The sequence below is a fragment of the Etheostoma spectabile genome, chromosome 6 (genome assembly GCF_008692095.1).
Source record: "Etheostoma spectabile isolate EspeVRDwgs_2016 chromosome 6, UIUC_Espe_1.0, whole genome shotgun sequence".
Taxonomy (NCBI): domain Eukaryota; kingdom Metazoa; phylum Chordata; class Actinopteri; order Perciformes; family Percidae; genus Etheostoma; species Etheostoma spectabile.
In genome coordinates this window covers 2,717,040-2,732,245 of record NC_045738.1, presented here as the reverse complement: position 1 = coordinate 2,732,245, position 15,206 = coordinate 2,717,040, and the positions used below count along the sequence as shown (strand labels likewise).

Sequence of the window (15,206 nt, the reverse complement as noted above, 5' to 3'; positions counted from 1 at the left end):
ATGTGTAAGATGAGAAAGCAGAGGTTAGTCATGGATGTCATGGTTGTAAAAATACATTGGCTATCTGTACATCCTTGCCAAGCACAAACCAGAAAAGAAGGAATCAATAAATTGTTGGGAAGGGTCATGCTTTTTTCCCAATCATTTTGGAGTCATAGAAAAATGTTATGCTGCCGAAGGGCGGGTCACGTCCCAAAACATCTCCTGTAGCCCCTTAAATAAAATAAACAGTTGCTAAAAAGACAGCAAAGAGGTGAAGAAATGTGCGAGAAAATGCAAAAGAGCAAGCTGAGCCTCAAGTTAAAAGAAAAATACAGTATAACATATTTTATGTTGTAATGTAGTACAGAGTACATGCTCTAAAATGCATATTATCACTCACTAAAAAAAGTTCAATAGAAATCTAGTTGTCAATTAATGCATATCTTAATCTAGATATATTTCTTGATTTTCAAACATAATGTAGGATAATAACATAGATAAATGAACAACAGGGGCATGACTTTGAATCTGGATCAAGTAGGGGGAAACATTCAGATTACATCCCCCCATTCACCCCCCATTAATATAAATTGTAATTTATTAGAACACAAAGAGGTGTGTGTGTGTGTGTGTGTGTGTGTGTGTGTGTGTGTGTGTGTGTGTGTGTGTGTTTTGTGTGGTGTTGGGTGTGTGTGTGTGTGTGTGTGTGTGTGTGTGTGCGTGCGTGCTTCTCTTTCAGTGTGCCATCTGTCTCCTCCCCAGCGGTGGCTAAGTAGATAGGTAGCCGTGATGCCGTGTGTGTACCTGTCTCATGGCTGTCAGGAAGCCCTGCGGGTTGAAGAAGCCTGTCATCCAGAAGCAGTTGGGCCGCCCTTCAAAGATCCAAGCCTGGAACTGCCGGTTCCGCTCAAGTAACTCTGTGAACCAGAACCCCAGGGTGCTGGAGGCCCATGATGCCTGAAAAACAAATCAGACCATTACAATGAAACACAGAAGACTGTCATCCAGACAGATCAGAGGAGAAGACAACAGGGAGATTTGAAATGGATTGTGAATCAAGTGTGGCCAGAAAAAAAAAAAAAATTCTGAATGATTAAAAAAAAAAAAAAAAAATGTAAATGCAACAAAACAACATAACACAGTCAAGTAGAGACAAATGGGCCGAAGGCAGATAGTCCTGCAGGTGGACAAAAGTCTGAATTCAAGCCAGGAAGCCATTCAGTCTAAATTATTCTGATGATGTAATGTTTGCAAGAGCATTACTTGAATTCCAACAGAATTATTCCTACATAAGATACAAGAAAAGTCATGCCAAGTTATACTTTCATTTTCTCTTGCTTTCCTCTCAATATTAATATTGAAGCAAGAGTAACTCATTAATCATTGAAAACAATTTGTGTTCTGTAGATACCGTTTTAAAATCAAATACAACTAAAACAGGTACAAATAATAGGCAAGGGGAATAATTTGGGGCTAAAGTGAAAGTTGAGAGGTTGAATAATGATGAGGTACAATTCTGACAAATCTGATGTTCTCTGAAACAAGGAAAGCTTGTATTTACTTAACTGCAAAAGTATACTTTTTACTTGCACAGTAATAAAAAAAGAGGTAATATTTTGTGCTTTGAGGTTCCCTAATGTGGATTGTGCATTTTTTTTCAAAAGAAAAGGGTATTTAAATCTTTCAGTAGAATTAAAAGATGACCGTTTCTATTTAGATCCCTCTTTTTGCGTTTGTGAAGCAGAACAAGTCCAAATGGCCGTCTGAAAAGCAGTGCAGGTGCTACTGGGAGGGCTAGACAGGAAATGAGCATGATCTAGTTTTGTTGTGAGGGCAGAAGAATTCTAAGTCTACAAAAGAATTGCAAATGTATCCAGTTGAGAAAAAGTGAATTGCTATCACGTTAAGGGCACATTAGGTTCGCAAAGATCAAACCTTTTTCCAGCGGGAAGGAATGCGTGCATCGTACATGCAATCCAGGGCGTCTCGCAGACTCTCGCTCATGATGATGGTTCCATCGATAGCCAGCTTGAGGTCCGTCAGCGTGTTTCGGACCAGAACTATCACCCTCTGCATTCGATCGATCTCCTGACGCAGGAAGATGTTCATTGGCTGGAAAGGACCCATCTTCTGGAGGCGCTCTCTCACCTGGTTACGTAAAGTGATTATGTAACTTTTTATTTTTATTTTTATGAAGCTCTGTCAGTTTTCATACAATTATCTTAAATGACCAGTAACAGCAAACCAGACAAACAGTGAAAAAAACGTCATTTTTTAATATAGTTATTAGTAAGGCCTATGCCCGGATTTGATTTCCCCTGCACAGTCCCAGAAGGATTTGCAACAGTAACACATTGTGATGGGTCACAGATTTCTTTCTTTGTAACGGAAAGCTTGTGTTAGCGTATCTAGCCTTTTGAGCCAGGTAAAAGGAAGCAGGAGATTTCTTTATGTGGGCCTAATTGTATTTTAATTTTATTTTTCCCAAGTTATCTGCTGTAGTTATGGCTAATACTGGGGCAGGGCATCACAGAAAAGAACTAATAGCTCAACGGGAAAGCCAAGGCCTCAGTTATGTAATATGTCATTATTTCATTCATAAAATAAATTTACAATGTGTGATGTGGTTGTATGTCAGTAGCTGACATTAAATCAAGTCCCCCTTCCATTTAGTGTGTCCGTTTAATTCTGTTTACTCTGTGTTTGTGTTTGCTATTTTCTTTCCCCTTTGTCCCACAGTAACATGACTTGTGTAAGTCGTCCGTGGGTAGTCATAAAATGCGCCAGTTATTACGTTTTTTTTTTTACAACAATCTTGTAATGCTATGGCGTGACACAGTTACAGTGATACCCGGTTTAGCTCATTATACATCCAAAGTAGCCTAAGTTACCGATTTTCTGTCAGAGCAAAACATTGCATGCTAACTCTGTAATACAGTTGGCAATAAAGCCCCATAAAAAAGACCTTTACGACCGCCGGTGTGGTAAAAACACTACCACATTTGTCCAAAGCGGCCGCTAGAATCAACACCAACTGAAAGTTACATACAGCCCCTTAACAAAGAAGATGGGACTTAAATGAATCTTAATTGAATGAGTGAAAATCTATGATCACACACAGGCTTTGCTGTATTGATACAAACAAAACTCACAATGCTCACAATCTGGAAATGTACCTGGAATCACTTCAATACTGTTTACCCCCACACTACAAACAAGCTTCTTAAAATAAAAGTTAATGTTCCATAAGCTTTTCTCCTTATCTGCATAATACAAACTGTTCACATGCTTCAGGTCCAAACTGAACAAATGATGTGAGGTTTCTATAGTCACTACCTAAGAAACAGAAAAGAACAGGAATGATGTATTATATTAGTTTATTGTTTCTTTTAAAATGCATACCATGGTAGATTTGTCTTATTTGTATGTTTATATTTCTGTGTTTCTCTCCATTCTTTTGGGCATTTTAAAATAATTTAGTTGGGGCGTTAAACAGAGAGACAGCCGGCAGATAGAAGTGAAAGTGGTAGAGACGCGGTGTGGCGTCCAGTGACAGGTTTTCCATGACGAGATTGCACCTTACCTTAGAAATTACCTCATTTTCTCTTAATAGACAAAAGTAGAGACAACCCCAAATAAAGCAAAGCGTGCAAAATCCAGCTATTTACAGTCTTATTTTCTCTCTGTCTATCACTGTTTCAAACACAATCTTCCATCACGCCGCCAACACACATCCCACCTCTTTGACTGTAACGCGCCAATGTGAAAGGGGGAACATTTGGCTTCACTCACTTCAAATACTCACCACAGGCTGTTCATGGTGCGTTCATGCACACACACATCAGTACATTCATACTGGCTTACTTCAAAAGGTACGTAGTCGGGAGGCAGTTTCTCCAGCATATCGTCAGCCAGCCTGGACACCACAGCCTCTCTGGTTTCCCCCCCGCCTGATGAGCTGTCTTTAGGCTGAATACTGAGGATGGTGTCCAGTACGTCTTTGGCCAGCTTACTCTGGTAGGTTATGTCTGCGTTTGGGTGGAGGCCGAACACCTCTGGAGTGTCATATGCAGGCAGGCACTGTAAAAGAGAAGCTGTTATTAAACTAGAGGTCGCATCGGCTCTCAGAGCATTGGTGAAAATATTTTCAGAAAGACATGCATTCTCTTTACTCTCACAAGTGCTGTGAGGGTGCCCTAGTGTCCCCATGGAGCAGCTTATCACCTTCGACTGAAACAGGCTGGCAGAGCTTTTGAGTGAAACAGTCTCCGACAATGTGGAATAGATTTTTATGTGCTGCTTTTTTCTTGTTCTCATTGAGAACACAGGCGTCTTATTGAGGGTTAGATACCTCTTTTTTTTTACTTAAAAAGAAAAGAATTCCTTCTGCACTGCAGTTTTGGTCACTTCATAATAACAACTCTATTACAGTAAATGATAAATAAAAAAAATTATAGTTGATTAAACTTCACCAGTAAAATAACTATTGACTAAACACTTAAATAATAATTAATAATGTTATCTAAAGGAGCAAACAACTTGACATAATACCATTATTCTTACTGGAACGAGTTACTGAACTACTGAAATGATTTTGGAAACATTATTTTAAGGTACAAAGGAATCTTTGGTGTTTGATCAATCAATATTGAATTCAATCAATATCAAAGTGTTGCAAAGTTGGATGTGATCAATGACAAAACGATTCCATGTATAGTAGGTCTGGTGTATCGTTGCAGTCCTAAAATATACACTCTAAATGTGTGTACACTGTATGTTTATATTTGAATGATGTGCCTATGTGCATCTACGCGTGTGAGGGTGTGTGTTCTCCAAAGGCTGTGTTTGTTATTCTGTATTTGAGAGGTGATGCAGAGGAATAAGCTTTCTGAGCCTGGCAGCCCTGAACATCCATCATAATGAAACTAGCTTTAATGAAACTAGCCCAGGAACTGCCCCCAGACATACACACACAGCGCACACACACCGCGCGCACACACACCGTGTGCACATATACACATTCACCAGTTAAGCACACAAGCACATAAATAAATCATACATAATCTGTAATTAAATGAACATGCTTGCATTTGATCTAAACATCCCATATGGCAGCTTGTATCTGGATGTGACAAGAGGGCAGTGTGTCAGCGTCCTGTCTTCAATGTTGCTCTTTTTACTGTTCATATAACCAAAAGCTGACAACACAGGAAAAACTCAAACGGCAACATGACACATGCAGAATTTTTAAGAAAGAGTTAGAAAGATAGGGTACGAATGTGTACATAAGATACATGAAATCCTCAAGACAACGTCCCTCATCAGAAACGTGACATTTTACAGCAACGTGTCTAGTCCTACAGAGTACCTCACCTGAATATATGTCAGATACTGGTCCACGCTGGAGCATTTTGGGATGCTGTAGCCTTTGTAGAAGTAGAAGGCAGGGCCAAACATGTCCTCGCTGAACCAAACCTTGGCAAATGTGTTGAGGAGGCGCTTGTCATAGTCATCAGTCACACGGCCACCATATTGAATCTCTCCAATCATGTACCGCACTGTGGTCCATGAAACACCCTGAATAGGTAAAAAAAAAGTAAACATGAGATGATGGCAAATACAATTCGTGAAATGGTTACAGTTGTTGAAGAGGCAAAAAGAGTTAATAAGTGTGTAATTTGATTTGTGCAGTGTATTGTGAGGAGACCTGAAATACCAGGGAAAAGGTAGACTATACTTCCTCATGTTTTGCACAGCTTTAACAGTGTGTTTATTATTTCTGTTTTGCATGTTCATGAAAGTTCGATGTAACACTTTTCCGCTAACAAAACATTTTCAGCAGATGACAAAATTGATTGACTCTTCAGAGAAGAGTTCACTTTTTTGATTGACAGAAACGGTAAAGGATAAGGGTAATGCTATTTTGTTCAATTCAGCTGTAGAAATGGATGCAGAGAAACATTTCCCAGTAAGTACATTACAAGCTTCTCAATTACAAAGCATTTTTAAACCATCATCGCTCTGAACGTTTGTACTGCAGAACAATGCTAGGGACGTCTGGAGAGGGCTGCAGAACATCTCCGGCCACGGCAAAGCTGTGGGAAGAAGCAAGCCGGAGGAGACAAGGACGGGCAGATGAGCTGAATCTGTTTTTAACAGATTTGACTCGCCTCCTCGCCCCCTCTTCACACCCCCCAGCCCCTCTTTCACACCTCTGGCCTTCTCCTCCTCCCCCCTCCCTCCTCAGCCTGCCACCTTCAACGACCCGCATCAGCAATGAACCCACCAGCCGTCCTCCCCCCTCCCGCATCAGTTCACCACCCCCCTTCCCCCCCCTGAGACCCTCACCCCTACCATCCCACACACCCCAGTCATCCTCACCACTTCTCCATAACAGATGATCAGGTGAGAAGTCAACTGAAGAAGCTCAAGGCAAGGAAGGCCCGGGCCCGGACGGCATCAGCCCAAGTCTCCTCAGGGACTGTGCTGACCAGCCTGTGGTGTGTTCAGGCACTTATTCAACCTGAGCTGAGCCTGGGAAGGTCCCAGCCTGTGGAAGACCTCCTGTTGGTCCGGTACCAAAGTCACCGCGACCCAAGGAGCCAAACCACTTCAGGCCTGTTGCCCTGATTCTCACCTGATGAAGACCATGGAGAGGATCATCCTGCGTCACCTGCGACCCCTGGTGGGCACACAGCTGGAACCCCTGCAGTTTGCTTACCAGCCTGGGATTGGAGTGGACGACCGTGATCTACTGCTGCACAGATCGCTGCTTCACCTGGAGGACAGCGGGAGCACTGTGAGAGTCATGTTCTTCGACTTCTCCAGTGCTTTTAACACCATCCAGCCTTCGCTCCTCAGAGTGAAGATGGAGAGTGCCGGAGTGGACCAACATCTGGCTGCATGGACTACGGACTACTCACCAACAGACCACAGTATGTGAGGCTCCATCACTGTGGTTCTGACGTGGTGCACTGCAGCACAGTGCCCCTCAGGGTACGGTGCTCTCCCCCTTCCTTTTCACCCTCTACACCTCGGACTTCACACACAACACCACCCACTGCCCTATCCAGAAGTTCTCTGATGAACAGCCGTTGTTGGTTGTGTCTCTGAGGGGAACGATCTGGAATACAGGTCGGTTATAAAGACTTTGTCAGCTGTGTGAGCTCAACCAGCTTCAGCTTAACACCAGCAAGACAAAGGAGATGATAGTCGACTTCAGGAGGAAAACATCCCCCTTCTCACCCGTGAGCATCCAGGGATTGGACATTGATAGTGGAGAGCTACAAATTCCTGGGTGTTCACCTAAACAATAAACTGACTGGACTGATAACACCCAGCACTCTACAAGAAGGGCCAGAGTCGCCTCCATCTGCTGAGGAGACTCAGGTCCTTTGGAGTGTGTAGGACTCTCCTCAGGACCTTCATGACTCTGTGGTGGCCTCTGCCATCCTCTACGCTGTGGTCTGCTGGAGGGGGGGCAGCTCGGACCGGGACAGGAGCAGACTCAATAGACTGATCCGGAGAGCGAGCTCTGTCCTGGACTGTCCTCTGGACCCCATAGAGGAAGTAGGGGAGAGGAGGATGTAGCCAAGCTGACACCATCATGGACAACACTCTCACCCCCTAATGACACTGTGGGGTCCCTGAGCAGCTCCTTCAGCAGCAGACTGATACACCCACGGTGTAAGAAGGAGAGGTACGCAGGTCCTTCATCCGGCCGCTGTCAGACTCTACAACACCTGCTCTACCTGATAGTGTTGTAGTTTCTGTCCTGTTTTTCTCCCATCTACATCACACACTTTCTGGTTATCTAATATTGGTATTTATTATATTACAAGTACTTACTTCAATATTTATGGTTCAGGTAATAAATTTAAATTATGCTACCGACTCTTGCTTCTTTGCTCTAATTACAACATCAACTAACTAATTTTTAACGTCACTTACACCGCAATATTGTTTCTCTTATCATGGCAACCGCACTTTAAAATTCCTTTGTTTGACGGCATTTTACTTACTCAGTCTACCATATTTTCATTGTTATTTTCTTGCCTGTATTTCTTGCCTTGTATTTCTTGCCTTGTATTCTTTCGTGCTTATTGTTTGTGGTGTATTGTTTTGTTTTTCTGTTTTTTGCTGTTGCTGCTATGCTGCTACTTGTAACGACCGAATTCCCCGTCGTGGGATAAATAAAGTATAATCTAATCTAATCTAATCTAATCTACTGAAACTTACTGTTGTTGGTAGCTAAATTTGTTTGTTCATATAGAGGTGTACGCTGTAGTTTGCTTTGCACTCGAGAAAGGTCATCTCCTACCTTTTTTATATCCATGTCATCAAGGTGGTTTTGAACAAACTGGACTGTGGCGTTGAAGTCGGCCTGGTTGAACTCGTAGGGGATGTTCCATCCCAGAGGCCCATACTTCCTCCTCTCCTGTACTGTGCTGTGGAGAAATGCCACTCCATACAGCATTGGCTTCCACTGCACCATGTTACTGACATCCAGAAGGTCCTGGTTTAGACCTGGTGAGGGATATATGGATGAACACATGAGCAGTCCTCTTCAACAGGAGGCACATACTGATTGTGGTTCTATCAGCTTTTGAGATCAACATTTGGATCTACAGTCTAGCCTTCCAGCTATGGAAGGTTTGTTACAGTACTTGTAATATAGCAGACTTGGAAGGTATCAATACATTAGGAACTAAAACGGTGCAGGTTCTTCTGAAAAATAGATTTAAACTGATGATGTTTGGTCTAAAGGAACACATGATTTACATCAGGGGTCTTCAATGTTTTTTAAGCCAAGGACCCCTTAACTGAGAGAGACGGATCATGGGCCCCCTACTACAGATATTGTATAAAATTAAGTTGCTTTTTAAACTGGGCCTACAATAATGTGTGGGTGACCTAAAGCCTTCTTACTGTATATAACCTTTTAGTATATAGAATACTAAACTTATTGTTGGCATGATTTTATAAATCATGTTTTAATGTTAAAGGTTTAAGGTTTAAGGAGTCTTTATTATCCCAGAGGGCCAATTTGTTGTGCAGCATGTAACATAAATAACACACATGTTACACAAAACAACAGCCATACATCTAGAAACAAAATAAATACGTACTACACGGAAGTCCACACCTCACATTGACTTATTAAAAAAGTACTGAACTGTCTGTGGATGGCTACTTTAGAGATTACTTTACCTATAGGCCAGTAAGCCTTTTGTTAATGGGTTTTCACAATTAGGCTGATTTATATTTGGTAATAATATGTTGGATTCATGCTGACATTTACATTTTTGACAGATATTATGCAAATTATTATACATTATACCATCATTTGGTGGGCCCCCCTGCAATAACTCTGAGGACCCCCTGGGGCTCCCTTGTTAAAGGTCTCTGATTTTCTGAGTGAATCACTTTTTTTTCAAATTGGTTTAAACATTTTAAGATAGAGCAATTTCCAAATATATATGACACACTTCCTGTATTGTAGGCCCACTTTTATCTTAGCATAATGCACGTTGCCTATTCTCTGTTTGGGAAATCTGACAGGCAACGTCTCAAAGGGCTTTCCTGAGCTCTAATAAGCTTTAGGAAATCTTGCCATCCTCAGGAGGACAACAGTGTGAAGAAGTGATTTAACTCCAGCTGAAAAAGGGCAGCTGAAATCCCCACATTTAATCTACAAAATAATTAATAGAAAGAGCAGAAGATTTGGGAGTTGTAACATGTTCATTTGGGAGTTGTGACATGTTTTTTTAAGGAACATAGGGAAAATTGAGTTTAATATTCTAAATATACTGCCCACAACAATGATGATTTCTCCTTATTTAATGAAAAAATGCTTTTTAAGTTTTAAGTGCAGTTACATATTACTTTTTGATAAGAGCCAATCACATAGCTAGATTTTATATATTAAATAGTGTCCATTTACCCTTTAAATAAAAACACAAACCATGTGTTTCAGTTTGTATAAAAAAATCACAAACTTTACAGACTTTTGATACTTGGGTGTAAAATACATGAATAAGGCAGCCGCAGCATAAAAATGTATTTAATGGATTATGTAATTTATTGAAGGTCATAAGGAGTGTGTGTATGTGTGCGCATCTCCAAATGAGTTGTTTACACATCTACACATCAAGGATAATAAGACACCCTCTTCTAAATTCTCATTGTGTTACTTCCTCTATCTCGCTCACACAGACACACACGTCGGATCCTTCTGTAATAAACTAAGGATCAATATGTTGACATTTTACTTTATTTCCACCATATTTATGCCTAACAAAATGTTCAGGCTGTGGACCACTGTATTGATTCAGTGCAGGATGTGTGCATCTATATTCTTAATACAGCCTCACCACTCTCACCTCGCTCAGTAAAATAATAGATTAAGAATTCTGGACCTCTGATGAATTATGTTCTACTTTAAGCTTAACTAAAGAGAACCAAACTGGCCCCACCTCCATAGGTCCTCTTAAGCCCCGCCTTGAGGCCCTGTGGTGGTTCGTTGGTGAACTTGATTGACATCTGCAGAAGTGTGATGGGGAAGTGTCTGTGGACCTCTGTGGTCATCCAAAGACGGAAGCTGTCATGGACAAAGTCTGTCTCTGTCACCGTGTCCATTAGCTCGTCCATGAAGTCCAGACCCAGGTGGCAGTTCTGGAGTAAGGCCCAGCCACCCTGAGGACAAATAATGAGAGTAAAGGTTATCATCTACAGTGTTGCTCATAAGTACAGGAAACCCTGCTTAAGTTGACTAAAAAGAGGAACAAAATAAAACATCTTTTGGAAATTGATTGTATTGCCTTAATCAAAAAATAAGGAAAAATACAACTTTTACATTTTTTATCTGAATAAATAAAGTATCGTAAAGAAAAAAAAGTTCTTCCTTAAAATACAGTGAGTATGAGTATAGACGTCCCTATATTAAATTCCCTCAGAGGCAGGCAGATTTTAATTTTAAAGGCCAGTTATTTCATGGATCCAGGATACTATGCATCCTGACAAAGTTCCCTTGGCCTTTGGAATTAAAATAACCCATTACATACCTTTCCCCATACCTAGAGATTGGCATGGGGTACTTTCCATAAAATCATCTCTCAATGCAAGTCAAACCAGCTATTAGGCTAACTGAAATAAAACCATGCCATTCTCTAGGTATGGTGAAGGGTATGTGATGATGTGGGGTTATTTTAATTCCAAAGGCCAAGGGAACGTTATCAGGATACATTGTATCCTGGATGCATGAAATGCATCAAATATGCTGGCCTTTAAAAATAAAAATCTGCCTGCCTCTATGGGAATATAACATAGGGGGTCTATACTCATGCCCCTTGTATTTTAAGGAAGAAGGAACCTTTATTTATTCACGGTACATTATTCATTTACAAAGAAAATTGGTGTCCTTAAAGGTTGGATTTTTCCTCATTTTTTTATAAGGACATTAAGATCCATTTCCAAAAGATTATTTTTTTTATTGTCATGCGTGTTTTAGGCTACAAACGGCAGCAAAAACAAACAGTGCCCACCTGCACCACAAAGCATACACAAACAGTGTTCCAGCGTTCCAGCCAATAACCAACAAGAAGGATTTGGGGGTGGGGGCTTAGTGCCCGGAAGCACAGAAGGGAGGGGAGGAGATGAGGAGGAGGGACGGGAAAGCTAGTCTTGTTTTGTTTGCTTAGAGCACGTTCAAGCAGGGGTTCCTTTACTCATGAGCAGCACTGTATATCAAGGACTGCAGAGTGATGATGTAGTCAAGATTACAAAAAATCTAAAATAAAGGTCACTAACTCTGAAAAGGTGTGTCTGTCTGTAAGGGATCAAAGAGCTTAAAGACATCTAAGAAACCCATTTTTTTTAAAGAGAGAGCACCTTGCTGTCTAGTTAGAAACTACTGCAACTTCGAGTGATGCAAAAATAGCAGTAAAGCTCACACCACTGACTCACATTAGCCATGGTCTGCTGTAGAAGCTTGCGGGCATGGACTTCTTGTCCTTGTCCCATGGAGACATATCGGGTCTCAATCTTTAGCCTCTTCCCCAGCGCAATGATGGAGTCGGTTGGATCTGAGCCCATTGACAGGAAGCAGATGAGAGGTGTTCTCTGGTCTGATTCCTCCCACGTCTTCTCCAAGTCAAGAATCACTCCTTCAGTGTACTTCTCCCCCATTGCATCCATTATGTATTTTCGGGCCTAACAGAGAAAGGGAAAGTAACGAGGCAAAAAAAAATGTTAAAACTAAACATTGGAATACATCTAATTTCTGAAAGGCTGATAACTGAGTGAATAGTTCAAAGATTTTTTTACTGGCTTACTCTTTTTAGTAAACAGTAAAGGTTGCTGTTGAAGGTCAAACAAAGACAACTGCTGGACTATTTATAAGTGGAACAAAATAAATTCCCCTCCAGGCTCATTTGGAGTGGACCAAAAACTACCCATCAGTTAGAAGTGAATGTCCATTAGCCATTGTAGATGTGCAGGCTCAGTGAGGAGAGAAGGAGAGAAAGAGAGAGAGAGCTGTTACACTAAATGTCTTCCACTTCTCCCTTCAAGGAGAGACTTGACCAAGGGAGATGTTACTGTAGATTAAGATATTTTTAGACTCTTACTCTTTACTGAACCCAGTCTAATTAATACAAGTTAACCTGCATGTATCTCCCTGTGTTGACCCATAATTGATTAAGAATATCCTGCTTTGGGCAAGGCAATTATTTTATATTTTATACATGAGGCTCAATCTGCTTCACAATAAGATGGTCCTACAATAAAACAGGATTTAAAAGAATGTGTAAAAACATTTAAACAAGTTTACTGTTGCAAATTCATTTTGTGAATTAAAAACTGTTCACTATGAAAAGTGAAAGTATACGTAGTAGGATGAAGCTGAGAGACATTTTTAAGCCACCATATCCTTGTATTTTGAAACCAACTACGCATGCACACACAACACACACACACACACACACACACACCCACACACACACACACACACACACACACACACACACACACACACACACACACAGAAGTGGCTTTCCTTACCTGTGCGATGGTCCTGTCGGGACACCAGCAGCGTATGAGGAGCAGGCGTCTAAAACAGTCGAGAGCCTGATCGTATGAGTTTGGGACCACCTCCTCCTCTGGGGCCTCCTTATCAAACCATGACTTCCACTGTTTCTCGTTACGACTTATCTAAAAGAAATGTAATGTTGAATGAAATTGCTTCCCACTACATCATATCTGGACAGGAGAAAATGCAGAAAGAAAACCAATACATACTACAGGCAAACACATGTAGACACAAATGCATTCATGGTTAAAAACAGCACCACAACTAAATCTATTACTAACAAAAAGAATGAAGAAAACTAAGATCAAAAGTATCCTTCCTTTTTATTTAACAATGAAATTCATTGTACACTCTCCTAGATGCACACCACAAATTTTGTTGATATAGGGCTTATCACGGTCTCCCATAGCTATAGTTAGTGGCCTGCGTATTCACAACAGGTACAAATAGCCATGCAGATTAAGACTAGACCATTTCCATGGCAGATATTGATTTGGGACTATGTTGGGTGGCAGCACAGCTGAAGCACTGCTACATGGGCACAGAGATCACGCAACACCTCTGAGTAAGTACAGGTCATTATGCCTCACATCCTCGGGCTGTTGAGCGATTGCAACCTCCTCCTCCTCTCGATCTATTTCTAAAGCATGCAGCTCCTCTTAAGAAAACTCTGGTTCGTAAAGGTATGCTTCTGGATGTTGACTGTCTGAGAAGTCATCCTCTTCGTCTCTCACATAATCCTCCATGTTCATTGCCATTCACTGTGTACTGTAGGAAAAATAGCCAGCTATTCACGTCAGGTATGTTGATTGAAGTTGGGGGGTTTAAGGTGCTGCGTGATCTCTGCGCCCCAACATAGTCTTAAGTCATAACTGCCTTGGAAATCATCTAGTCTTAATCTGCATGGCTTTTTGTACCTGTTCTGAATACGCAGGCCAAAAGAAGTAATTAGGTTGTTGTTGTTTATGGTCGGCTCACTTTTACTCACAACATGCTAAGACAAAAAATGTGTTGGGCCACCTATCTTCAGCTAGGGGAGACCCTGATAAGCCCTATTTAAACAAACGGTGGTCTGTTCCTTTAAAGATAATGATGAACATGTGGCTGTCTGCACCTTTCTGTACCTGCACAGCATGTTTGGATACTGATTGTAACTATTTGTGTCCCTTATTCAAAACTTACATAAGGAAATACAGGCTTCAAAACATTAAGTTCAAGCCAACACCAACAAAACTTTAACACATAACCAGAACTACAGTAGCGTATTGATAATGTCCTTCATGGAAATGCATTGACATAGATATGTCCTAAATTAGGAAAATGCTCCCAATATTTTTTTACAACAAACTGATTAAAAACCAGAGGTCCTTGAACGCAGCTTCCAGTGAATCCCCGTGAACAACATTTTCTTTCAAAAAGAGACATTAATACTTTATAGCACCACATATTCATATATCCTGTTACATCACATGGCCTGCTAATCACTGTGTTTATATGCACGCAGGACACCAGGTTACTGTGAGAAATTAAGTTTGAAAAAAAATTAGAGATGGTGTTTACAGCACATGTACCACAATAACCTAGTAACTAACCGCAATTTAAATGCAGCTGGTCAGTAATCAGATTTACCCTCGACCAACCTTTTTTGTGTATCACCTGTATTAGTGATTGGTGATGCAGCCTAACAGCCTAAAGTGTTTTGCATTTGGACAGAGGAAAGGCCTTGTAGGGAAAAGCACACAGTTTTTTTTTTCTCAGTGAGGGGATCTGTTTGGATTTTTACAAATTTAACGGTCAGCTGTGAAACCTTACATATTCACTTTGGCTTCTGTTATAGTAAGTTATTAGGTATTTTGGATTTAAGGACAAACTGCTACAAGTACAGTACATGTTTTCTTTCAATTATCCACTGACGTCACAGCTATCCATCCCCAAGTCTCTTTCATGAATATGTGCATATTTAAAACCTTGTTAGAAGCCCAGTATAATCAGACGCATGGACAATAAGTCAGTTTTCTCCAACAGAAATAAAGCTGTGTTCATTTACATTTTTTTAAATTTATTTTATTGTACTTTATTAATCCCACAAGGGGAAACTACACTCTGTTGTTGTTACACACATTACACACAGGCCTGA

At 40.9% G+C, this 15,206-nt stretch overlaps 1 protein-coding gene across 2 annotated transcripts in view; it reads right to left on the bottom strand.

Moving 5' to 3' along the window:
• Window positions 1–15,206, bottom strand: part of dnah5 (dynein, axonemal, heavy chain 5) — a 120,223-nt gene that overhangs the window by 3,718 nt on the left and 101,299 nt on the right. For both annotated transcript variants that reach the window (XM_032517722.1, XM_032517723.1), the window contains 8 exons: window positions 13,042–13,191; window positions 11,947–12,192; window positions 10,458–10,677; window positions 8,303–8,508; window positions 5,356–5,559; window positions 3,847–4,062; window positions 1,918–2,130; window positions 787–939 (listed from right to left, as the gene is read on the bottom strand). In XM_032517722.1, the coding sequence (XP_032373613.1) occupies window positions 787–939; window positions 1,918–2,130; window positions 3,847–4,062; window positions 5,356–5,559; window positions 8,303–8,508; window positions 10,458–10,677; window positions 11,947–12,192; window positions 13,042–13,191 (1,608 nt within the window). The remainder of the gene's footprint in view (window positions 1–786; window positions 940–1,917; window positions 2,131–3,846; window positions 4,063–5,355; window positions 5,560–8,302; window positions 8,509–10,457; window positions 10,678–11,946; window positions 12,193–13,041; window positions 13,192–15,206) is intronic.